At 40.4% G+C, this 25,245-nt stretch overlaps 1 protein-coding gene across 1 annotated transcript in view; it reads left to right on the top strand.

Annotated features, from left to right (window-relative positions):
* The window catches only part of grin3a (glutamate receptor, ionotropic, N-methyl-D-aspartate 3A), a 48,729-nt gene extending 23,696 nt beyond the window's left edge, over positions 1-25,033 (top strand). The window contains exons 3-10 of the mRNA XM_028602215.1: positions 398-1,067; positions 2,056-2,439; positions 2,804-2,949; positions 6,298-6,413; positions 8,446-8,597; positions 13,757-13,918; positions 14,314-14,384; positions 23,142-25,033. Coding sequence (XP_028458016.1) covers positions 398-1,067; positions 2,056-2,439; positions 2,804-2,949; positions 6,298-6,413; positions 8,446-8,597; positions 13,757-13,918; positions 14,314-14,384; positions 23,142-23,709 — 2,269 coding nt within the window. The 3' untranslated portion in view covers positions 23,710-25,033. The remainder of the gene's footprint in view (positions 1-397; positions 1,068-2,055; positions 2,440-2,803; positions 2,950-6,297; positions 6,414-8,445; positions 8,598-13,756; positions 13,919-14,313; positions 14,385-23,141) is intronic.
* Positions 25,034-25,245: the final 212 nt, after the last annotated feature.

Genomic DNA, 25,245 nt, shown 5'->3' on the forward strand with positions numbered 1-25,245 from the left:
AATAGTGACAAAACTTTGAATGCTTAAACCCATTTCAGTTTGATGTCCTACAACTTCTTCATAATATAAGCAAGAAAGCAATTTCAAACTTCAAACTACAGTTGTAACCACACCACACATTAAATTTAATTAATTTAACAATTAAAACATCTAACTCAATTTTGGTTTTCTTTTCATACTCCTGACTATTGTCCACAGTTTCTTTTAGTTATAGCACCCACCTGCAAGGAAGGAAACCCTATACTGATATACTGTGTGTATAGGTCAACTTAAATTATGCAAAGACTAAAAATGATCTCTCCTCCTCTAACTCTTCTGCTATCCTGTTTCTTGCTCATCCTCCTTCAACCTCTCCTCAGTCATTTATTTTTTTTCTCTTTCCCTTCATTCCCCTCAGATTTCTATCCAACACATCATTTGAGGGCCAGACCGGTTTTATATCTAGAGACACTCACAGCCAGAATGTCATCTCAGAGGCCCATCACTACATCTGGTCCCTCCAGCTGGACCCCCTAGGCCAGCCAACCTGGACCCGCCTGGGACGCTGGCACAGGGGGGACGTTCTGATGGACCAGCGGGCCTGGCCAAGCTTTCAGGGACCTGGAGGTGGAGGAGACTGGCGCCGATCCACGCGGCTGCACATGCGGGTGGTGACGTTGGTGGAGCACCCGTTTGTATTCACCCGAGAGGTGGACGGGGATGGGTTGTGTCCCGCGGGCCAGCTGTGCCTCGACCCGCTCACCAATGAGTCATCGGTTTTGAAAGGATTTTTCCAGAACCTTGCGGGGCGCAACGATTCTGTTCCCACAGACCTGAAGAAGTGTTGTTATGGTTACTGCATTGACCTGCTGGAGAAGCTGGCAGAGGACATGGGCTTCACTTTCGACCTCTATATTGTAGGCGATGGGAAGTACGGGGGGTTCAAGAATGGTCGCTGGACCGGATTGGTGGGTGATCTGCTCAGTGGCGCTGCCCATCTGGCAGTGACATCTTTTAGCATCAATTCAGCCAGAAGCCAAGTCATTGACTTCACCTCGCCCTTCTTCTCCACCAGCCTGGGAATACTGGTCAGTACTGCTCTCTCGCTCTTCCTCTCCTGCACTTCTTTTATTCCTCATTTTATACAGATCTTTTTTTCTTTACACTTTTTATATATCTTACCTCTGTTACTCTGTGGCCCCCGACGCTTCACCGCTCTCTGTCAATGACCCCATCTCAACTCTCCCTGCTTGGTATGCTGCTGGTCAGTATCAATATGGCAGTGTTTTATAACTGCAAGCTCTACGTTATTGGATTCTGATGCAATTCCCCATATGGGTCTAGACTGGTGAGTGTACAGCTATGTGGGTGACCCTATTACTACAATTACTATACCTAGTCTCCCCAACTGACAGGTAATCACTCTCCCCTCTGTTCCTCTTAACATTGCACTACAGTGGGAGATGTTCTGATTTATTTAGAATAGATGTTTCTTGTCTTATCTACAGTATATTTTGCCCCTTTATCTGTAAGTATCTCTCTCTACCACACCAGTCAACACCAGTGTCTCAAACGGCCCCTCTACCAGTAGATTTGCATTTGAAACCAGTACTCCGTTGGATTATGAAAGAAATGTTTGTTGAGTCAATGCCAGGCTTCTGAATTTGTAGCTTCCCTGTGTGAACGTTTTTTTGTTTATTCGTATCTAGCCTTTCGTATTACTTCATTATGCTTCCGTGACGTTTCATGAGACTGTTTCAGTTCCTAGCCCGATTGGTGAAACAAGCCTATATATAACATTCATCTAATTTACTGAATTTCTTATGAGTAAAAAACCTTGAAACAACAGACGCTGAAACAGCCATGGCATATAACACAACAAAAAGGTAATCCTGTATATACCAGACGTAAATACTCTCTGATTTCCATCCACACCTGTTTTGTTTTTTTTGATTGTCCAGGCCTAACCCCACTGAAGCCTGTAAAATATCTTATAACACTAATACTTTTATACTATCAGAGTTATGAAAGTTTTCCAATCCTGTGTCACCCCTTCCCGTCCCCGCCTCTGCCTAGGTTCGTACTCGCGACACAGCTGCACCCATTGGTGCCTTCATGTGGCCTCTCCACTGGTCCATGTGGCTTGGCATCTTTGTCTCCCTCCACGTCACCGCCATCTTCCTCACCCTGTATGAGTGGTTCAGCCCGTTTGGTATGACGCCACGTGGACGCAACCGCGACCGGGTGTTCTCCTTCTCCTCAGCTCTAAACGTGTGCTACGCCATTCTCTTCGGGAGAACGGTGGCCATCAAGCCGCCAAAGTGCTGGACAGGCCGCCTGCTAATGAACCTCTGGGCCATCTTCTGTCTGTTCTGCCTGTCCACCTACACTGCTAATCTAGCTGCCGTCATGGTCGGGGAGAAGACCTACGAACAACTGTCAGGGATACATGACCCAAAGGTACAGAAGTCAGGAAAGTGCAACACTACAAACAACGGCAGTGTCTAAAGTTGACGTTTGATGGTGTGGTTTTGAAATTGACTAGGTTTCATTTGTATTTCTGTTACACCGTTGGACACCAATTTTTGTCTGTCTTTGCAAAAATTTAGTTTAGTCTCAGACTGTTGTGGAATTATTATTTTTTACATGTCCTTGATGTACACTTAATATAACTGCAGACCGGAAGATTAGGTGAAAGTGCTGTCTTTTAGACTAAATGTAATTATTAAACCACTTTTGTAAGGGCAATAGGCGTAATGTAATTGATGCTTTTGCCAACTCTCTGAATCACAAGAGTGGAGGGATATTGTTTTCTTTTCTGCAGTTGCACCATCCCTCTCAGGGATTCCGATTTGCCACAGTGAGAGAAAGCAGCGCAGAGGACTACCTCAAGAAGAGTTTCCCTGAGATGCACGAGTACATGAGAAGATACAATGTCCCGGCAACACCAGATGGCATACATGAGCTCAAGTAAGACAATCTTATACGTACCGTACAGTCCACATACAATACATCATGCAAACACTGAACATTCGTGGTAGTCGTCGCTGATCCTGGTACACTGTCATATGTCCTCTGATATTCTCTAAACTATCCAACCAGTCATCTCATCCTTTCATCATTCCCTGAAAATTATCTTTTCACATACGGAAAAAAAAAACCTTCATCATGTTTGAAAAAGAAGGTTATGTGAGTTGTGTTTCCAAGAAAAATCGGTCATTCTCCACCACAAGCCAGCCTTTTTGCATTCAGATCTCACCCTCCTCCTTACCCTGCCATTGCTGTCATCCTAAGCTGTTTCGATATTCAACTGGCATCCCTGTGGAGCAAAACAGAATACAGTGAGAAAAAGCAGCTGAATGCAAGGCCCAGGCAGAGGACACAATTTTAATGGATGAAACCAGTTTTTTTTTTTTTTACTGAGCTTCTAAAAACGCTGATTAGAGGATTCAAGGGAAAATGTCATCTTTAGAAAATTACAACAGGGAAACAAGACAGCATACACGCAGTGCAACTTTTAATACTCTGTGCTCAGGGTTTACCCCAAAATTGACCAGGCATGGTTACATAGTCACATTGTGTGTGCATTGGGCACTAAAATCTTATGTTTTAGTTCAACGCATCTACTGTATACTGCATTGACAGGAGTAGCCCTATGGCGAGAATAAGCTCAAGATTACTGTAATCCAAACAAAACAGGATGTTGGGATTGCTATGGTTACCTTTATACTTTGAACAAGGGTTGAAGCTGCTGTTTAGATTAAAGTTATTGCAGACCGTTAAATAAGGAATGTTATGTAAGAAAGTTAACTTACGTAGCCTACTTAATTGAAAAAAAAAGTTAATGTTGACTTTTTGCCTCACATGGGACATGAACACCAGTCTCCCAGGTTTGTTTAACCCATCCACCACCCCAACCTACCTCTCAATGCAGAGTTGCTCTTCATACTACTTTGTTTTACATGACATATGTAATATTGACACAGATGGTGTGATCCAGCTTCCAATAGATGATAACAGCTTACTGAGCCAAGATAAAGGCCATAATTGCCTCATATATATGGTAATAATAACAACTGATAATACCCATGCAATCGGCTGATAACTTTCAAAGCCGGTTATGTTTCTTTAAAGATCATCTTCTTCTTTTTTTTGAACAAAGACATTTTTTTTTACTGGAAGCATTTTTCAAAATTCTTCAACTGTTATTTTGCATTTTACTTTGAATCCTGATCATGATCATATTTTTGATCATGTTTATTTTAATTATTATTATTATTATTATTATTATTATTATTATTATTATTATTATTATAGTAGTGTCACATTCTATCTCTCTGTCCTTTTGTTGCCATTTTCCATCCATCCCCAACACATGACTGCCCCACCCATCTACACACCCGTTCCCACTTTCCTCATTAGGCCTCCCTGCCTACTCTCCCACCTGTTTCCACTTTCCCTCATCAGTTCTCAGCCACTGCTTCCCCCACCAGTAGAAGCATTTGGCTTTTCCCCTTTTGCCACTCTCCCTCATGCCTGTGACAAGTAGATAAAAAAATCCGTACACTGATGACTATAAAACCATTGTTTGTGGAAATGTGCTGAAATGTAGAGGTCTGTTTGCACTTCTGTTGGTTCTCAACCCTGCACACTATGCATCCATAGTGTTTTGGTTTAATGAACATGTCTCACCATAGACAGCAATTGAAACAAGCAACAACTGCTAACTGCAGCCTGGCTGCTATATAATAACAGCATTTTGAGAAAGTGCACCGACTGATGCATTATCAGCCGTCAGACAACTGCCTTGTGCAATTTTGGCTCGCTTATTAAAGAGGCAGAGACACTCGGCACACTGCTTTTATATGCTTTAATAGAGTCTTGCATAACACAAGCTCACACCTGAAACAGAACGATTTACTAGAGAGTATTTTAACCAAAAACAGGTCTTACTTCATGATGTGGAGACGTTCCCCTGATCTACCTCGGGGATTTAGCATTAATGGAACTGCTGTGTCGCGCATCACTTATATTAAGTAAAGCCACACCACAGAAATGTGCCCTGTCACTATAGTGCAGTTTTTCACTGATGCCATCCAGATGCAAATACATGATTCAGCTACTTTTACAAGCGTTACTGAAGGAAAACGATGCAGGCAGGCAACATGTTTTAAACATACAGGTTAGGTAATTGGTTGAAGTCAAGGTAGTCCTCTGATAAAATACATAACATCAATACCGTACTATGGTGAAATGACCAAGGACATATGCTGCAACCAATTTCAACCAGTAATAATGAAGAGCCAGCTTGTGGCTTGAAGATAGTGCAGGATTTCAAACACTGTCCTTGATAACAAGCAAAGAAATAAAGTGAATATCTTGAGAAAGGGCTTTGCTGCATTTGTATCCCAGTAGGCTGTACCTGTCAGTGAAGACATTTTGAGTTGATTTGTAAAAGCCTCGCTGAGAGTGTTGTGAATTATTATCTCACCTCTGTATAACACACTTGGAGGGCGGAATGTGAGTAAATTGGCAGAAACTGGCAGACAGGCAGGGATTTTACTGGCTTTTGGCCAGTAAAAGTATTGGGAAACCACTGGCATAAGGTTGAGGGAGAAGTTTGTTGAATCCTTTACATCCCATTTTCAGTGTGGTAAATGGCCCTCGGAAAAAATACACACAAGCACACAGCAAAACACTTTGTTCTCTTAGCATTGGGTTCAGTTTAATTTTTTTTTTTCCTCGCTTTTAACCAATTTATTTATTGGACTCAAAAACAGAGAAAATAAATTTCAGGGTAACAGAGCAGGAGTGAGATGACAAAGTAAGGTTAATTTAAGTTTGCGCATCAGGAGGTTTAAAAAGTAAATTTTATAGAGGGTTGCTTTAAAATGTCAATCCCAGAAAAACCCCAGAAGATGTAACATTTGTCTTAGTGCTATGGTTACATCTATCACCCCAATGAATTTGGAAGAGTGACTATGGATCAGTCCCAGTCCAATCCGTCCGTGTGTTTGTCTGTCCAGTCATCTGTCAAAAACATTTCAAATGCCACTGATCAGATTGTCAGAACACTCAAGGGCATACATTAGCTTGACACTCCATCTTTCTTCTGTGGAATGACTGAGTGGTTGTACACAAAAAAAAAGTTTAATTAGATGAATGCTGTATAGTTTGTTAAGTTTTAAAGCTGAGCTCTCACCATCTCAGTCAAGAACCCGTCATTGCATTTCAGCTCAACACTCGAAAAAGTGTGACATTTTTTGCTACATCTGCTACTTGCATTGCACTTTCAGTACATCTGTTGTGTGTTTACAGGGCTGACCCTCAGAGGCTGGATGCATTCATCATGGACAAAGCTCTGCTGGACTATGAGGTCTCCATAGATGCAGACTGTAAAACACTAACGGTCGGAAAACCCTTTGCTATAGAAGGTAACACATGGCAGCTTATTATACAGACAAATATCCTGCTTATTTAGGAGGAACATTTTTTATATATATATATATATATATATATATATATATATATACACAGTACAGGCCAAAAGTTTGGACACACCTTCTCATTCAATGCGTTTCCTTTTTATTTTCATGACTATTTACATTGTAGATTCTCACTGAAGGCATCAAAACTATGAATGAACACATGTGGAATTATGTACTTAACAAAAAAGTGTGAAATAACTGAAAACATGTCTTATATTTTAGATTCTTCAAATTAGCCACCCTTTGCTTTTTTTTATTAATAAGGGAAAAAATTCCACTAATTAACCCTGACAAAGCACACCTGTGAAGTGAAAACAATTTCAGGTGACTACCTCATGAAGCTCATTGAGAGAAACCCAAGGGTTTGCAGAGTTATCAAAAAAAGGGTGACTACTTAAAATCTAAAATATAAGACATGTTTTCAGTTATTTCACACTTTTTTGTTAAGTACATAATTCCATATGTGTTCATTCATAGTTTTGATGCTTTCAGTGAGAATCGACAATGTAAATAGTCACAAAAATAAAGAAACACATTGAATGAGAAGGTGTGTCCAAACTTTTGGCCTGTACTGGATATATATACGGGTGCGATTTGCCGGAGGGGATGTGTGGAATTTCTCCATCTCCTGAATTATTTTATCACCGGTGGGACAAAATGTATCTCCCGCTCAAAGTAATCAATGCTACTACACCAATAGACCATAGGCTATCATAAACCTAAAATCGAAATATTTAAAACTAAAGCGCTTTAACGTGAACAGTCTATAGTGCCAAAGAACGATAAAATCTGAGCGGCAGTTGCTGGTTGTGTTTAGCTCTGTGATGCCGGCTACCAGCGACAGTTGTTTAGCTGCCAATAGGAGACTGTAAGCCGGCTACAGGCACCGCCAGATGACGGTCCTTTCAGCAGCCATGGAAGTTTAAAATGTAGTTGTTTTTAAACCGGAAAAGTGAGCGTCATGCGGAGATGACAATTAAGTATAGGCACCAAAATGACTAGTTAAGTTTAGGGAAAAGATTGTGGTTTCCTGGGTGATTAGTACTTCGCTCTCCGGCTTGAAAGCGTTGTGTTTTATGTTGACACCACGTTATGCTTTTTCATTTAGAGATTATTTTCCATTGAATATTGAAGTTCATAAATAAGTGTTTTGGCATGCCTTGCTACCACTATCCATGGTATTGAAAGGGGGGTTTAATTCTTGCATGTTTTGTGTTGTTGTGCATGATTAAACCCCACCCCCCGGTGTTTTTTTCACAAGTTGCACCCTGTATATATGATTTCTGGCACCACAACAGTGTTCATAAAGATGTAATTTCAAATATCGCTATATTTTAAGAGGTCTTTCTGCATGACTGCAGATTAACTGACCATGATCATTTTAGGACAGCCCTGAATTTAACAATATCACTCAACATTTGCACAGCAGTTAATCTTCTTGCTTTCAACAGCTTAGATCCTCTAACTGTCTGCTGTTAATCTCTGGTCCATTTAGCAATCTCCGTCCTCCCACTGTGAAGATGTTCCCATGGTGGTTGCTTCCATTACAGGCCACCACAGTCCAAGATTCCAGTGTTGTTAATTACTTAATGCACCCTTAAGCCTTCAGGACGCAATACAAATCAATCAGTGTACTTCCTACCGAGGCATGGTACTTCTGCTGCTGAATTTGTCCCACTTTCCCGGCATGCTCAGAAATCCTGACATTTACTCACGATATTAGGTACCTGCTTTGTTTTCGAGAGACAATGGTGCTTTTTTTGAGAAGCGCTGGCAACGTTTACCAAGAATCCCTTCATTTTGATCAGCTATTATTTTCCTTAGTTTCACAGCTATAAACTGGTGAGCACATGTAATGGCAGCACATGAATGTCAAGTTGAAAAGATTTTGCTGTTGTGACAGAAGAATAATTGTGTTGTGTGTGTGTGTGTGTGTGTGTGTGTGTGTGTGTGTGTGTGTGTGTGTGTACATCGGTAGGCTATGGGATTGGACTCCCTCAGAACTCGCCACTCACCTCCAACATCTCAGAGCTTGTTAGTCAGTACAAGTCAGATGGCTTCATGGACACGCTGCATGACAAATGGTACAAGGTTGTGCCCTGCGGGAAGCGCAGCTTCGCTGTGACTGAGGTAGGAACAAAACCACCTGTTACAAACAACAGCAGCAATTGTATTGTTGTATATGATGGACATATTTAAATAAATATTGTATTTTGACATATTAAATAGTTATATCACCAACCTGAAATATGATGTTTAAGTTGGTATTGTTTTTTTTTTAAGTTCTTGCCAAGCATATCAAAGACAGAAAACCCTGTTTAAAGCTGCACTCAATATTCTTATATTAACAATGGATCAAATGGCTATTCACTATGGGAAAAGGGTCGCTCATAACGAACCTTGCATAACATTATCCCCCAACTCTTTAGTTCCCCTCAGCTCTACAGAGCATTTTAGCTTCTTCGAGCTCACTGGTTTCTGTTTGGTTTTTGTCTCACTGCTCTCATCATCCTCTTCTACCCCAGCAGGCAGCTGTTTTCCCCGAAAAAGAAGCAGACAGACAAGTTAGCGACTACCTGATGAACATTCTGAGCATTTAGCAGCTAAAAAGCCAGAGATTCCCCCTAGGAGTTAGTGGAGACCAAAGTGAGAGTGAGAACTGGACATATTTGTTCGATGGCCAGAAACGTCACTCTAAATGCTACTGTTGCTCAGACTTCGCTGGATGTGTAAATAAGCAACTGTTTGCTGACACGTTTGCCACAACAACTTTATTAGGAGGTAACACATCACTGTTGTAATTTGATAAAGCTACAGTACAGCATTACATATAGCCTAGATAATTATAATAATCACTGTACATGTAAAAGTAGCAAAACGTAACAAGTAGCACCTTGTAGAAAAAGGGACTTCTTGTCTTAAATAAACTCTCTCTCCAGTTATTCAGAATTCATAACTTAACATATCATCATTGTCAGGGGCTTAGCACAAAATTCTGGGCCCTGTAGAAAGGCATTTTCTATGGGCCCCTCCCCGCATCCACAACTATTTATTCTAGCATCTTTTTGGGCCCTCCTCACATGAGGGCCCTGGGTACTCAGTCCCCTTTACCCCCCCATCATTGTACAAAAGTAGCTTTCCTGTCACTGTCCTTACCTCGCCATTTTCCTGGCTGTTCTCTCAGAATACTTTCCCCGCACTGCCTCCACTACCTCCATGTACAGCAATTGCTCCTTACTAATTCAGACGGCGACCCCAGACCCTCCAGCTGCTAACCGAGCTGTGTCCCCATAACTTCAGTCCCAAACAGCCCAGACTCCGTGGTCCATTCTGTTCTGCTATTATCAAGCACTTAGCTCTCTTATCAGGCTGGCCGTCTCTCCACCCAGCTGTGACTCTGGAATCCCCAAAAGTGGCTCCTTCAAAAAAAGGAATTCATGTCCCTACCTTATTTTTTTCTTGTCTTCTTTACTTCTGTGTGCAAAGGCATATAAATCCCTGTTGGTTGCTCATTAGGATGTCTAATTAAGAAGCACTCATGGCGTGTGCCTTTGAATGACAGCATTACCTAAACACCTAAATACATAAATGTAAATGACTTCTGAGTCTCATACGAGTAGCAGAAGTAGCACACTGCAGTGCAACAGATTCAGTGTTGCCGAAGAGAACCATTTTCCACCGTGTAACAGCTGGACGTGTCACCGATGCTATCTACTGTTACAGACATTTAAATTGCTCCAGGTGCTTTTCATTTTGCAGCATCATGCCTCCACCTGCCATCAGTGACCGCAGAAAAAGCAGCTTGACCAGTATTTTGCTACACCTGTGTGTCGTTTAATTTTGCTGTGCAGAAATCACAGAATAATGATACTTTACACACTTCTAGTTCCCATGTTAAAGATAATGTTGTACAATAAGTGATATAAAGTATGTATCATTACATTGAATCAACCTAAACTCTGAGTAGCATGTTCTTGCACAGTTAATGTGCTGTCAAATAGAACACTGGACAACATCAGAGGGAAATTCATGTGATATAAGCAATATAAATTACTGACCAGGCTGGCTCAGTAAAGTCCTGCTCAGCATTATTTTTTTTTTTGTAATCTTTTATTCCGATGAATGACTGCTACATCACCGCAGGCAGCAGCAAGCCTAGGATTCTGAAAAGATGAAAAATCTGACGCATTGGCTTCAACGATGTCAGCCAAACTCTCTGGCATCTGTCCAGCTCTCTGTCACCCCAAAGAAGTTGATCCCATTTGAAGTAATAAAATCAATACCAATAAATGACATACAGTATTATTCAATTACCTAACATTAAGAGGGCCAAACTTAACATTACCGAGAAATAAATTGCAATCAAAGGGACAAAGACTATGAGTGTGTTATGTGCTTTATTGACGTTATTCATAGATTTTTTAGCAGCAAATTTGTGCAACTAATCAATGAGTGTAGTGAACCAAAGAAAGTAAAAAAAAAAAATAATAATAATAATAGAAGTGGAGTTTTGGATTATAATATCACTTTGAAAAATGATTGTTCTATATTGTAGCGTGCAGTGAAAAGAGACAGGAAGTGTGTGTGTGTTGCCAAAACTTTGGTAGAATATGTGCTTAAATGTGCTGATCCAAGGAACGCCCTCAGCTGTGAGGAATGTTGGCGTAGGTTGATGAACAATAACTTACACTTCTTTTTATTGGAGCAAAGTATTAGATTAGATTATATAATTTATCCTCGGTGAGCTTGTCTTGCTGTTAAAGGATAATACCACTTCAATTTTATTTTTTCCTATCCCAATTAATTCCCACAAAGTTGAAAATGTCTTCCCCAGCAGTGAGATGTGATAACAGTCTATTTTGCTTGAATTCCCAGGCATCATCAGCTCCCATTCTCCAAAATTTCATTACAGCTAGCTCGCCAAGTCACAATACTCTGCAATAACGAATTTAATCCATCATGTATTTATTTTTTATTTTTTTACCAGCATGACTTTATAATGCAATCATTGCAGCTGCTGCTGTATCACAACCTATTCCATACTCAGCAATAAAGAGATTCATATGAGAATATATATCTGCAGTAACTGCATAGGGCGCTTAATTCGGAAAAGTGTGACATCACAATAGGAGATGGCTGCACTTGCTGACTCGTGAGAGGTTTGCGACGATTAAGATGTGAGGGGGGAAACGTGATATATCCCAGCATTAGACAATCTGAGGGTTTTTCTGAAGAAAATCAGAAAATATTAAAAATCTCACAGTGATTTAAAATGAAATTTTATTTTTTCGAGGAAACTGACTGAGAGAAGGTAAGAACTTATTTCAGATGTCCAATTATCTACAAAAGTCTTCCTTTTCTCTTTGAAAGATGAGAGAAATTGAATTCAGTACTGGACACAGAAAGTGCTGTTTTTACTTAAGTGACCTTGTAATTGTGTCTTATTCAGTTTGGAGACTAATATCACTTTTCTTCATGGTGTTGTTTACTTCTGATAGGAGTGAAAATAGAGTTTAAAGCAAAACTGCATGAGCAATGTCTCCTTGCACTCATTGTTTTTTTGCAGAAAGCTTTTACAACTGCATCTGCAGTGATTGTGGTGTTATAAAGTCAAGTAATGGGGGGGGAAAATATACATGGCACATTACATTTGTCAAAGCAGTGTTTTGTCTATGCGGGCTGTTTTTAATGGGATTTTGAAAAGAATGCAGATGACTCTTGGGAGGTCAGCCAAACATGTAATAGAGACAGGATAGGAACTTTTGACTGTGGTGAATACAGTACATCAACGGGTTCACACATAGTGTTTTCATTTAAGTGTTCATTTTGCATATACCAACCAAAAGCTACTGCCACACCTACTACTAAAAATGTCTAGTATTGTTTCAATTTATTTTCTTATTACAATGCAAACATAAAACACAAGTAAACAAGACAGTAGATTGCTAATAATGTCACATAAGAAAAATAATCAAATATCTTAATACGTAAAAGAACTTAATGACATTTTCAGACTGTCCTCGTCCAGAACAATTACCTTATAGCTCGACTGTGCAAGCGGCTCATAGCGACCCATAATAAGTTTGTTGCTAGGCGGCAACCTCTCATGGCTGTAGTAATTATCGCGAGATCAAACGAGGAAGCGAGGTAACAAAGTATAAGAGCGCCAAATTCCGTGTACGGACGCAATTTGGGCTGGTGAATGGGTCAAACAAACACAGGACATTTACTCAGGAGACAAAGGTTTGTGTCCTGTGTAAAACCTTAAGTCAACCGTCACTTTTTGAAATGAACCGACTTTTACTGACCTTAGTCCATGACGCAATCATGTCACATTGAGTCATCATTTGGGTAATTTAACGTTACTCATTGTAAGCCAATCCCTGAACTATTTTTGTTGCCTAAATGTAATTAGTTCCGTTTCACAAGGTTAATTAAATGCAACCCGTTACATAAAAAATAGTCTGGCTAGTCCACACAGCATTCCAGGATCGCAGAAAAACACGCTCTGGTGTATTGGCATTTCTTCAAACCCATCACAATCGCCTTGGGCGGTGCTAAACGCTGCATGGAGCCACCATGCCGCTGCAAAATGGCCTCGGGAAGGAACTGTTTTGTTTTGGTGGAACATGTGTGCGTAAGGTTTTTTTCTAGTCGTGCAACAGAAAATTCTGATTCGATAGATAGTCTAGCTAGCTGTCTGGATTTACCCTGCAGAGATCTGGGCAGCAGTTAACCATAGTCCTCATAAATTGACCAGAGTATAGAATTCCAACACAAAGAAAGCGGAAGGTAACCAAAAGAGTGACATCCGGTGGAATTTCCAGCGGCAACGGACCAATCCCAGAAGTGGAACGTCGTAGATATAGACTACGTTAAATATAGCGGTCATATGATAAAAATTGACAGTCGACCTATTCTGTCATTACAGTAAGTTATGAGGATGTGTTAGATTTCGGGATCATTACCCTAATTATTCCATTGAGCTGTACCTGCTCTATATACAGTATGTATGATGTGGCTTGCATAAGAAACATACTGAACACAGAACATGGGATTTTCAAGATAAAGGGTTTGATCAATAATTAAACACAAACAACGGCTAGTCTTGTTATATGACTGTTTTACACCCATGCAGCACAACCTGAGGGACTTTTTATCATTGTACTTCCCGGATAGATTTTTTCAGACAACTCCTCCTTCTCTATCAGAAGAGATGGATATGCATCCCTGATCTCTTCTTCTCTGTGTCTCCTTCTTTCTCACTCTCTAACCCTGTGTCGCCCCAGACGCTGCAGATGGGGATAAAGCACTTCTCCGGTCTGTTTGTGATGCTCTGTGTGGGTGTGGCCTTATCTCTAGTGACCACAATAGCAGAACACATCGTGTACAAGCTGGTGATCCCGAGGGTCAAGGAGCCACGCTTCAAATACTGGCTGCACACAAGCCAGGTACTGAACTCACACACAGATACACACATGTACAACTAACACAGTGAAGCACCCTTTTCATCACGAGTTGGCAAACAACCACATTACAATCACTGGAAGAGGTATACTGACTATGTTGTTACAGTAAGTGAATGTAGCCATAACAGAATGTCAAAATACTCCATTGCAAGTACAGTACATGTTATACTTTTACTTTAGCAAAGTGTACTTACTAGTGCCGTCAATTTGAACTTAGTGAAATATTTGGTTCTTATAGTTCTCTCGCACTCTCTGTTTCCTATTAACACACACATGCAAAACACACAAATATATGTTCCAAATAAAACCGTATAATCACAGGGAAACAGACGGAATCGTTTCAGCATGTGATAGTTAATGTGTTGCTTGTTTTCCAGAGATTACACCGGGCCCTGAATTCAGTCTTCACTGATGACAAACTGCCGACTGTCACCAAGCCCGAGAAGAGGTACTGTCCTGAATCACTGAAGGCTTGGCTCAATTCAATTTCACTTCAATCGAAAAAATTCCAGCAGACAAGTACATTGCTGCAATATATTCATGCTTAATGTAATGTTTTTTTATGAGTTTGATTTGAGAGAAATCCCATTTCTAATGGATTGAACTTAATATGAACTGAGCCCAGTAGTGTTGTAATCATTTATGACCCATTTAGCACATTTTGTTGTGACGTGGGATTTAGGCTCATTAAAACTTGTTACGTAAAGGTCACGGGCTCGCCACTGACCTACTGCAGCTCCAAAATGTAAGTAATGCTGCTAGCTTATGTTTCCATCCATTACTATTGGTTACCATTGTTTGTTCACAGTAAATTGTGCTAACTCTCCAAACAGGTGCCATTAAACCACTGAAGAAGAAGAGGGCCCAACAAGTAATAATTGTCTCTGACTGAATAATTAATATCATTACCCTAACTCTAAAGTAAAAACTGAAATGCCTGTGTGCTGTACAAAAATCACAATCACATCTCTCATATTGATACTAACATATATCTCATCCTCACCCTAACCCTTGTCCTCCTCAGCCAAAGTAAAAATGTGTTTTCTTGATTAATTTTCTTTTTGAATTTCCAACGTTTCCACTTAGGTTTTTTATACTCAAATTGATGATGCTCATTATAAAGGTGAATGGGAAACATGTATTTAACATGCTGTGTTCCTTGTTTTATTGTGTATTTTTACTCCTCACAGAGTGGTATCAAACCACTGCACCCTGTAACAAATGCAATTTATATTACCACCACTTCAAATCTTAAAATACCATAACATAACTACATTACAGATAGTACACAAACAAAGAAAGTTATTTAGATTCAAGAAAATTGCCATGCTGATTCCGGGGTATGACTATATCACATATGAGCACGTGCCGTGACCTTCAATCATACCTAAAAAGCATTTCAAGAGGCCAATTTTCCAAATAGCCCATTGGCCAAATGATCAGGCTGCGAATAAGTGACATCAATTAACATCCAAATGGCAGTTAGGGGACCCATTTTTAATTTAGAAGCTCAATAGATTGGTCAGTCTGTTGGAAGCTAATTATCAGTAAGGGAAATTGAGGAAATAATCTCATGCTGACGTCACAGAGTATTGTTTGGCCCAGTGGGCGAGAGAGGTAGAGATTTGGTAAATCATGAAAGCTTCTTTTTCGTCAATTTCAGTGTCTTTTCAAATATAGCATGGGTGTACTTCATGAGGGTTTATGGGCCATTATTTTGACACCACTATACAGTATGTGTCATAGTGTAGCCCCTTTTATTCACATTTGTCCACAGCTCAAATTGCCATTTCACTTTGGAGCTTTGCCATCAGATAAGCATATCTGATATTTAGGCACGCTAAATATGTAATCTATAAAAACCATTCCTCAAGCTTTTACTCAGCAAAAGAGTTCCATTTCATCCTTCTCTGTTTGATTCTGCTATCTATTCTACCTCATACCTATGCCTACTTAGCACCACGCACTGAGGGGACACTCAGGTGGAGCACTCAAAGTGGGGATTAAATACACATAATAATTATGGAGCCAAGGCCATGTGAGGGATGCCTGTGGTAATGAGGATAGATTACCTACTGCTGCATAATTAGGCTCATTCAATCAAGCTCTTCTGCATCATGCCTGCACGTTGTCTAAGAGTCAGAAGTTATTACCGTCATATTGTCAGTGTCCCGCTAAAACCTTGTGTTGTCAGAAATGTCTGTTTTGCAAGCACTGTGCTGAAAGAGGATGACCCCCATTCATGTGTATGAGATTTTGTGCTGTAAAATGTTCCAGCTTGGGGTCGGTTACAAGAAAATACACTTGTACATACCACTACGGTACATCTTACATCAGCATAAAAGGAGGCATTGTGTTACCAAATGGACCATATGGGTAAGAAAATGAATTGGCTTAAAAGGACTACTTAGGATGGAAGCATAAAGTGTTTAATTTCCTAACTGCACTCACAAGGGTATAGAAAAGCCCAAAGGCATCAGAGAAGTGTCTGTCTGAGAGAATTAGAAGCAGTGTCTGTAATACCATGAAACACTCTACAATGTCCAATTAAGGATTTTTGATTTAGTATCAAACGCTGTGGAAAGGTCATGTAGCTCTAGAAGAGACCTTTAACCGACACTAAAACAAGATACATTGTCACTTCTAGCAGATCAATAATATCAGTTACAATTCAGCTGCTATACTCTTTTTGATAGAGAAATTATTTGGGATAGGACCATTGCTCCCACTGTTTGTACTTACATTACTTGTTATAACTGTTTAAGTTGGCATTTTCACATTATATTTCCTTCTATTTTAAAGCAATTTTGCTGTTTTTACTATTTCCTGTTTTGTTTAGTAGGCCTAATTTTCCTGATTGCCCTCGATTCCACGCGTATTTATATTTTATATATTTTCTTTTAATTTGGTCTGTGTTTTGTACACCATTCCAGCTGTGAGTCGTTCTCAAGGTAATATAGTCAGTGTTGTCTAGGAAACAGTTTGTATTGTGCTTTCGATTCCTCACTTCTGAGGGCACATACATTCACCCTCAAGAGTGCAATTTCCCGGCAACCAGGGCAGCGCTGCTGTGTCGAGATAATTGGGCAGGGATTGTGCTTCCCTGCGTCTGACCTGCTGTGATTGTTGTATTGCACATCAACACCACAAATTAAAAGAAGTGTAATCACTAAAATCATCTATCTACTGTATAGTAACCGTAGTAACAGTCTTAGGTGCCGATGTATATTTCTGCTGGTGGAGGCTCAAAACAATCAAATGCCTCAAGCACAAGATAAACCTACTGCAATAACCACAGCCTACATGACTGTGGTTATTGCAGATTTGGAAAAAGTAGTCAAAAGCACGTATTTCAGCCTCGTAGGAATTTAACAGTGACAACCTACACACAAAATATTTACAGGGATTGGAAATCCAAAGTGTAACTACAAATACACACCATTAAAACACAGGGAAAGTAATAAATGCCACAGATAATATGTTGTTAACAATCCAACTCAATCCAACACCACTGTGGCTGTGGTACACAACTGCTATAGTACACCCTTAAAGTACACACTATTAATTAGCCAAACAAGTTATAATAGGCTAACATTGTTACACACGCAAAGAAAGCATACAAGCACAGTAAAATACAGTCAGTTAACCATCAACACATAGCCTGGGCCCACATATTAAAAGTTGGATTTTTTTATCAGTCACCATTTCTTACTTCTTTACGAGGAAAGTGCCATGCCCGGTGCAGCGTTGGCGCTGTCTGCCAGCCCTATTTTTCTACATTGTGCTTGATAATGGCCATCAATAACCGAACAAACGCCCTGTGTTAACAAATGAAGGGATTCTGTCCACAGAAACAATAGGGGGCTTTTAATTTGAAACGGAAACAGGAAGTGTTGAGTTAAAAATAAATTTCACCCTAGGGTCCTTTGCACCATGACCTCGAGCCAAACACTCCCCCAGAAGCTTTTTTCACCTGGGTCGAACATTGGGAGAGTTAGCGTAGAGCAGCGTTAGCCGCTGAATAGCTTAGCGCAGGGGCTAATGGATCCTAAGTGTCTCTTAACATTACCCCACTAATAATGCCCGAAATGATACCAAACGTCTACAGTAGTACAAATAGGTTATACACTCATAAAACGATGGATTGGAAAGTTTGTAAGTACACCAGAAGTTTATAAAACTTGCCTGCTGGCTTCTGCTCTCTGTTGCTTCTGCTGCTGCTGCTGCCGGCAGTAAAACGAGTGCTTAGGGCCGTCTACAAATTACTACACCGAAAAGAGATGCAACAAAAATATTTCTTTATTTAACTTATTTTTTAAAGTAAGTCCTGTAGAATAACTAGCAGGAGACAAGTTATAATTGAAGTAAGTTTGGAGACATTACCTTATTTAATCATTAAATTAATAAATATTTTTGTTGCATCTCTTTTCGGTGTAGTAATTTGTAGACGGCCCTAAGCACTCTTACTGCCCGGTAGTAACAGCAGCAGCAGCAACAGCAACAGCAGAGAGCAGAAGCCAGCAGGCAAGTGTTATAAACTTCTGGTGTACTTACAAACTTTCCAATCCATCGTTTTATGAGTGTATAACCTATTTGTACTAGTGTAGAAGTTTGGTATCATTTCGGGCATTATTAGTGGGGTAATGTTAAGAGACACTTTGGATCCATTAGCCCCTGCGCTAAGCTATTCAGCTGATAACGCTACTCTACGCTAACTCTCCCAATGTTCGACCCAGGTGAAAAAAGCTTCTGGGGGGGTGTTTGGCTCGAGGTCATGGTGCAAAGGACCCCAGGGTGAAATTACTCCGAACCATCACTTTAAGGACATCCTAACATTGCAGAAAGAAATAATGATTTGTGTTTCAGCATGCTTTTCCTCTGCTAAATACCCTTCGCCAACGCTTCGCTTTCTGACCTTTATGTCATTATTTCTTGTGGGAATCTCCACCCGGCAAACAATGAGTTGGTGTTTATATATTTACTGCTGAAATGCTGTGAGCTCCGTCTCAATCATCATTTCCATTCATGGCAAGGACTTTGAAAGAGCTCCTCTCTCATATGTGACACATGGACTCCTTAATGCTAAGAAAAGCAAGTTAGAGGCTGGATGGAAGCAACAAATGAATAGGGTTTCTAATTTATGGGCGAAAACTAGAGGCTCTGCTAATGATAAGAATATTCTATATTTGCGTCACATTTTTCAGAGCAGACAGAAAGTGCTTTCAATATGAATGAATACAAGAAACAAAAGATAATTCATCAATCAAGTCTGAGAGTTTCAGGCAGTGATTTTAAAGCCCAACATTTCCACATTCCTAATGGGACAAAAGCTCAGCCAGCAATTGTTTTCAATCTAGATGTTGGAACGCCTACCAGGGACCTGGCTGAGGTCATCAGGCTGCAGTAGTCCTAATTAGTGAAAGAACATCTACGCTCTAAAGTCTAGCACACTAACACCAATACCTAATGCTTCTAATACATGCTGGTGATTGGGGTGATTATCTTAAAAGGCTTAAGAGATCTGATAATGATAACCACAATACAAAATATTCTCTCTTTCACTGCAGCCATGACGTAGGCACAGGCGCCTTCTTGTCAAAAGGTGCACGTATAATTTTAAGATAAGATGCTTTTCATGTTCTTATATTTTGATGTCCCATCCTTCAGCAGAAGGTCTCTTTTGATGTCAGGAGTATCTCATTAGATTCTTCTTGTCACTTTTTTTTTCATCACCGGTGAAAACACATTTGGTTCAGAGAGTTCTTCATTTAGGCTTCAATTCATAAGACGGGGATCTATATTCTCTCTATTTCTTAAATGAAATCATGGTTACTTCTCAGTTTGCAGATCCGGTCCAAGGGATTTGAAGCGTTTCTTTTTGAGAGTTTTCTTTTAGAAGTTATTTTCTCTGGCACTCAGAACTATCAAATGACTGCAGGGAACATTAGAGATGACATAGTCTCGCTTTTCCAGACCTTACCGCATTCCAGGATGGGAGAGAAACGTGCTGTGGTGCAGGGGCGTAGCACCAGACCCTGGGCCCTATGCATAGGCAGTCCTGATGGGCCCCCATGTTCCTCAAGATATTGCTTATTATAGACATTATAGCCTATTAATTTAAAATTAAACATGTTTTAAATGAGGCTATTACAATGGTGTGTTATATGCAAACAGCATTGCTAGTGTAGTTTATTTATTTAGCCTTTACCTCAGATTACATGTATAACCAAATTATCATTTGAAAGGGTATGTTCTGCTCTTTATATGGGTTGTCTCAGTTTGTTTATAGCACTAACAGTCACGGAGATATTCAAGCAGTTTAGCACCATGGATTTCATTTTTACCTTTCTTTGAAAAGAAGTCAGTTACCAGTTGTTTCCCCTCATTTAGTTTTCTCTCCTTCTCCCGTCTTTCCTTTCTTTTTTGGTAGCATGATTTGACTTTCTTTGAGAAAGACATTTCTACAGCAGAAGTTTGCGCTCCACCAGACGCTCAAGCGTGCAGATGGACTAAACCATTTGGCGCATTAGCAAGGGGTGGGTGAGACCTTAGTCTTTTTCTGTATACAAAATGTAGTCAGTCAATCAACCAAGTTATTCAGCCAATACACTAACTTTACATTTCATCTGACATGCATTATGAAATTTAATTAGGAAATGAAAATATCCAGGTGAAATAAAAATATATTACAGACTTTTCAAGGGCCCTCTCTCCCCTTGGGCCCTGGTAATCAGTATCGGTTTTACCCCCAGTCCGACGCCCCTGCTGTGGTGTATTGGCATTTCTTTAAATCAATCACAATCGTAATGGGGGTGGCGTTAAGTGCCGGACGAAGCAACGGTGCCTCTGCAAAATATCCGGCGGCAACAGAGCAATCCCGGAAGTGTAAGGTCGTGGATATAGACTAGAGATGTCATAAGTGTACTGGTGCTTTATATCCTGGATTGTGTTTTCATTTGTGATAGAGAGCACAGAGTGATCTCAGGGGCTTTAAATAATGCTGAACGGTTATGTTTGTAAAAAGTTTCTTTAAAATGATATTGTACCATAACTCTACCATTGAAATCCAATAGTAATCTGTTTACTACTCTACCATTCTTATGAATATACAAATTATATACGAATATAATTTTGCCCTAAAATTTTAAAATCTTTTATTGTTTGATTTGTTTAAATAAGAACTCAGAATGTCAACTAACTCAACACTGAGTGTTGTTTTTTTTTTGATAAAAAATGAAATGCCATAAAGTTGATTATGTTTTAAGATAAATATTTCCATAACAAAATTTCATGACCACATATTTGGAATCAATTATCTGGACAGATGCTAGGTCTGCCTCCACCAAAATATCCCCATGCTTTGGGGAAGCATAAAAGCAAGGACACTCACTGGTATTTTTTCTAAACCCAACATGAAACCAGCCTTGTGTAATATCCAATCATGTATTGCAGATGCGACTTTCTTCTTGCTATCAAGTGCTGATGCCGTGTAAAAAATATAAAATAAAAAATAAGGGCGAAGCTGTTTGCAAAGGTCCAAAGTAACTTGATGTTGCATGAGTTTTAATGGTCAGCGCAATCAAAGGAATTGATATGTGGCCAAGGACAACCACAGCCGGCTGTTATTTTAAGTTTGTGTAGCTTTAAAGCTCCAATGAAATAGCTTTGGGATTATATTTTTCGTATATATATTTTCTTTGTACTTGAAACATGATTTTGCAGGATGAATGGGTTGAAGAGAAGGCAGGACAAATGCTGCACGAAGAGAAATGACTTGTCAGGTGACATATGTTTAAGCCGTGATTAAACGTGACATTAGTGACGTTGTGTCGAGCTGACACCTCCAACCCACGGTCCTGCTACTGGTGCTCATTAGCTTGAAGACGAGGGTACACCTCCAGGTTGGATGGGAGAAGTTGGCGGGGTCAATGCTGGTTCTTGAGGAAATTAATTGGACATGAATTTGATTTCTACCAGTAACCCTTGACAGTCAAGATCTTCTTTTTTTGTCTTGAATACCTGCATGTTGTGGAGGGGGCATTCATTAATGCTTACTTGCATTATATATGACATGATTATGACATTGTTAAGACTGGAACCAGGCATCAGGCACTTTATTATTGGCAGCTCTGCCTGTAGCGTCACAGTCCTCATCAAGAGCTGCACAATGTTTATTGGATGTACTTTTGTAGCACAACTATAATATAGTGTTCTGAGCAAATAGTTAGGTAATGTGGCCATTAGCCCAGATAGTCACACCACTTTAAATAAAGCGCTGCAACATGTCATTATAGGGACCGATCAAATAATGGGCCCACCATAACACTCCCAGGTGGAGAAAGGAAAAGCATGGGATTCAGATTACAACTAGACTAAATCTAGCCAGGATGGCAGCTCTGTGAGGCTATACTTAGACACAGCAATGCTTAGCACTAAATACAGCTCAGGCTGATGGGAATGTCATTAGTTTTTGCAGGTATTTGGTCATAAACCAAAGTAATAGACAAATTACAATCTGACCTAAAGAGGGAATGTTAAGCAATCGCCAAAGTTAATAAAATTCATCATGAGACGTCCATAAAGGTATGTAACACATTCCATGGCACTCCGTCTAATAGTTGTTGAGATATTTCAGTCTGGAACTAAATGGTGGACCAACCGACTGATTGACACACCGATATTGCCATCACTTGAGCCAAGCCACTAGTGTAGCTAAAAAATATGACATATTACACAATAAATAGCAGAACAATACACTCAGGGATTCACATGAAACAGGCTTGCTTTAGTAAAAGAACACTTTTACTGTGTCTTGGCAAGCATTCACACTGTTGTTGTATTCCTCTAAGAATCTCACTATGAGCCTCTTAACAATAATGTCTGGAACTTTCCCATACAGCAGTGAAGGTAAATCTGTCTTCACTGAATGTTCTTGATCGAGGTCTGGTTCTCCCTAAATTGCAAATTGTCGTACAACATGCATAGTATTATAGTGTATGTGCAGCCACAATTAAGAGTGGAAGCATCATCTGTGTGTCTGCACACAGCTGCAATAGTCGGGCAGAGAGAGATACCCTCTGCGCTGATTTAGCATAGCATTCAGTCTTGAAACATGCAGTCAGATGAGCCACAATCTCCCACACAGGCTGAGGAAAAAAACGGAACTGCAACTTCATATTTCTCTTTGTATCTGTCTTATCTCAAGGTGCAATGAGGGAAACAACCAGTCAGCATGTTGGAATCCTTCAGAGTCCTCTCACTGCAACAGGCGTAGGGTCCTTCCACAAGAGATGCAGAATGACCTGGAACGCCCATCCTCCCAGGATCTTCCTTCTCCACCACCCCCATCTCCCCAGCCTCATCCCCATTCTCTTCCTCTACTGGCGAAACACCTGCCCATAGTGACCAACTCTAACGGTCGCTCCGACCTGTTAGGGCGGGGGTTGGGCCAAGGACTGGGGCCAGGGCAGGGGGGCTCCGGGCAGGGCATAACACGTTTGGGTGTGGGCGACTCCGGCCCCGGCCTGGGTGTGGGTCGGAGCCCGCTGGTTCAGGAGCTGTCAGAACTGGAGGGTCAAATCCTCTTAATCAAGCAGCAGCTGCAGTCAGCCATGAGGAGGAAGCAAGAGCTAGAACAATACCAATCAGAAAACCAGCAAGCAAACCAGACTACACCCAGTCAGCCCACTACGCATCGGTCTAACCAGTTGGCTCCGTATAGCCAGTCCCACCAGCAGACTAACCAACACACAAACACGCTCCCGGAGTTCTGAAGCTTTTCTCCCTTTGCCCAGAGAAACCTGGTTAGACATGGGGCTAGTTTCCAAATCATTCTGTATAGGTTCTGGAAAGGGATCTTTGTCTGAGTTTTGGGAGTTGGAACCTTCACAGATTTCTGGAAGCTGAATCCTCCAATAGGCTCAGGAGTTTCCATGAACGCTGGACTGATACGCTCTCTAGAGATCAGGTCCTGCTGTGTACCTCCAGTAGAACATTTCCTGACTTCTGGAAGGTGAGATTCACTTAGACAAGAGGCATTGGACAAAGGTGAACCAGGAACCCTGAACCAAATCTGTTTTCACTAGCTTGTTGCAGTCACTTAAGAGCTGTGCAAACCTTCCTCTTCTTAACCTCCCTTACCCCATTTTCTTCACCTCACTGATCCCTTCATTTTTTTTTGATTTCCTTTTACTTCCATTCCTGGCCCCCTCTACTGCTTCCTCTTGTCCCTCTCATCCCTTCCCTCTAAGCCACGTCTCTTCAAGGGAACAGATTTACTTGCTGGGATGATAAGCTTGATCATTGATATAAAGAATGGTATTTAAGCTGAATGGGCTAATTCAACTGAGTCTTATGCTGAGACTTACTGAGAGTGTAAATGACCTGAAGGTGAATCCATCCAGTTAAGTCTGTATGGCCTCGTGCTGAAACCTTGTATGTTTGAGGAGGAAAGAAAAGAAATAAAACTGCTGGTAATTGGTGGATTTTACCATCGATGGCCTAACGTTTCTGGCCTTTGACAATGCATTTGATGTGGCTTAGGTCATTTTTTGTTTCTTGTGACCCTTTTCGAGGGTGGGTAGGGCAGTTGTTACAATTAAAGAACAAACAAAAAAAGATATAAGGCTTCAGCAAGACACCTATATTTATCACAAACATCTGGTTGGCATCTTGTCGTGGATCATATAACAAAATCTAATTTTAGAGATCACTGTATAATGTTGTCCTGCACTTCACCAATGCACTTCTAGTTTCTGCTGCACCTACAAATCATTGCTTAACTTGTCAGAGATTGACTCATGGTCTGGATGTTTTACGTCTTCATAATGGCTTCGGGGTTATAAACATGGGATGTGAAGTAGTAATACATTAAATGATAATAAATCCAAGAGACTTCAGCCTTCAGTCAGGGACCCAAAAACAGGACCTTTTTACCCAGCCTCGGTGCTCTTGCAATCTCTTGACACAACGAACACAAAACTGCCATTTAGTTTTTGGTACAAGCCCATTTTTGAATAGTAAACGTAAACGTGACCATAGACCACTAGTCAAACTCTGACATCTTTATTTGAATATGATGATCACTCACAACAGAACACACTGAAAGTCACTCCGTTGTCTTGCATCTTCTCTTTGCGTTTGGATGTGTTCTGTTATTAAAAACGTACCTCTCTTCTTACTTTATTTGAAATATTTTTCATTTCTAACTACCTTACACGTAAATATACAATTGCCAGTATGTATTAGAAAGCAGAATGTAGGACACAAAGAGACTTTTAGCCTTGTGCATAGATACATCTGAGTCCAGT

This window comes from Perca flavescens, chromosome 16 (assembly GCF_004354835.1).
Source record: "Perca flavescens isolate YP-PL-M2 chromosome 16, PFLA_1.0, whole genome shotgun sequence".
In the NCBI taxonomy this organism is placed as follows: Eukaryota; Metazoa; Chordata; class Actinopteri; order Perciformes; family Percidae; genus Perca; species Perca flavescens.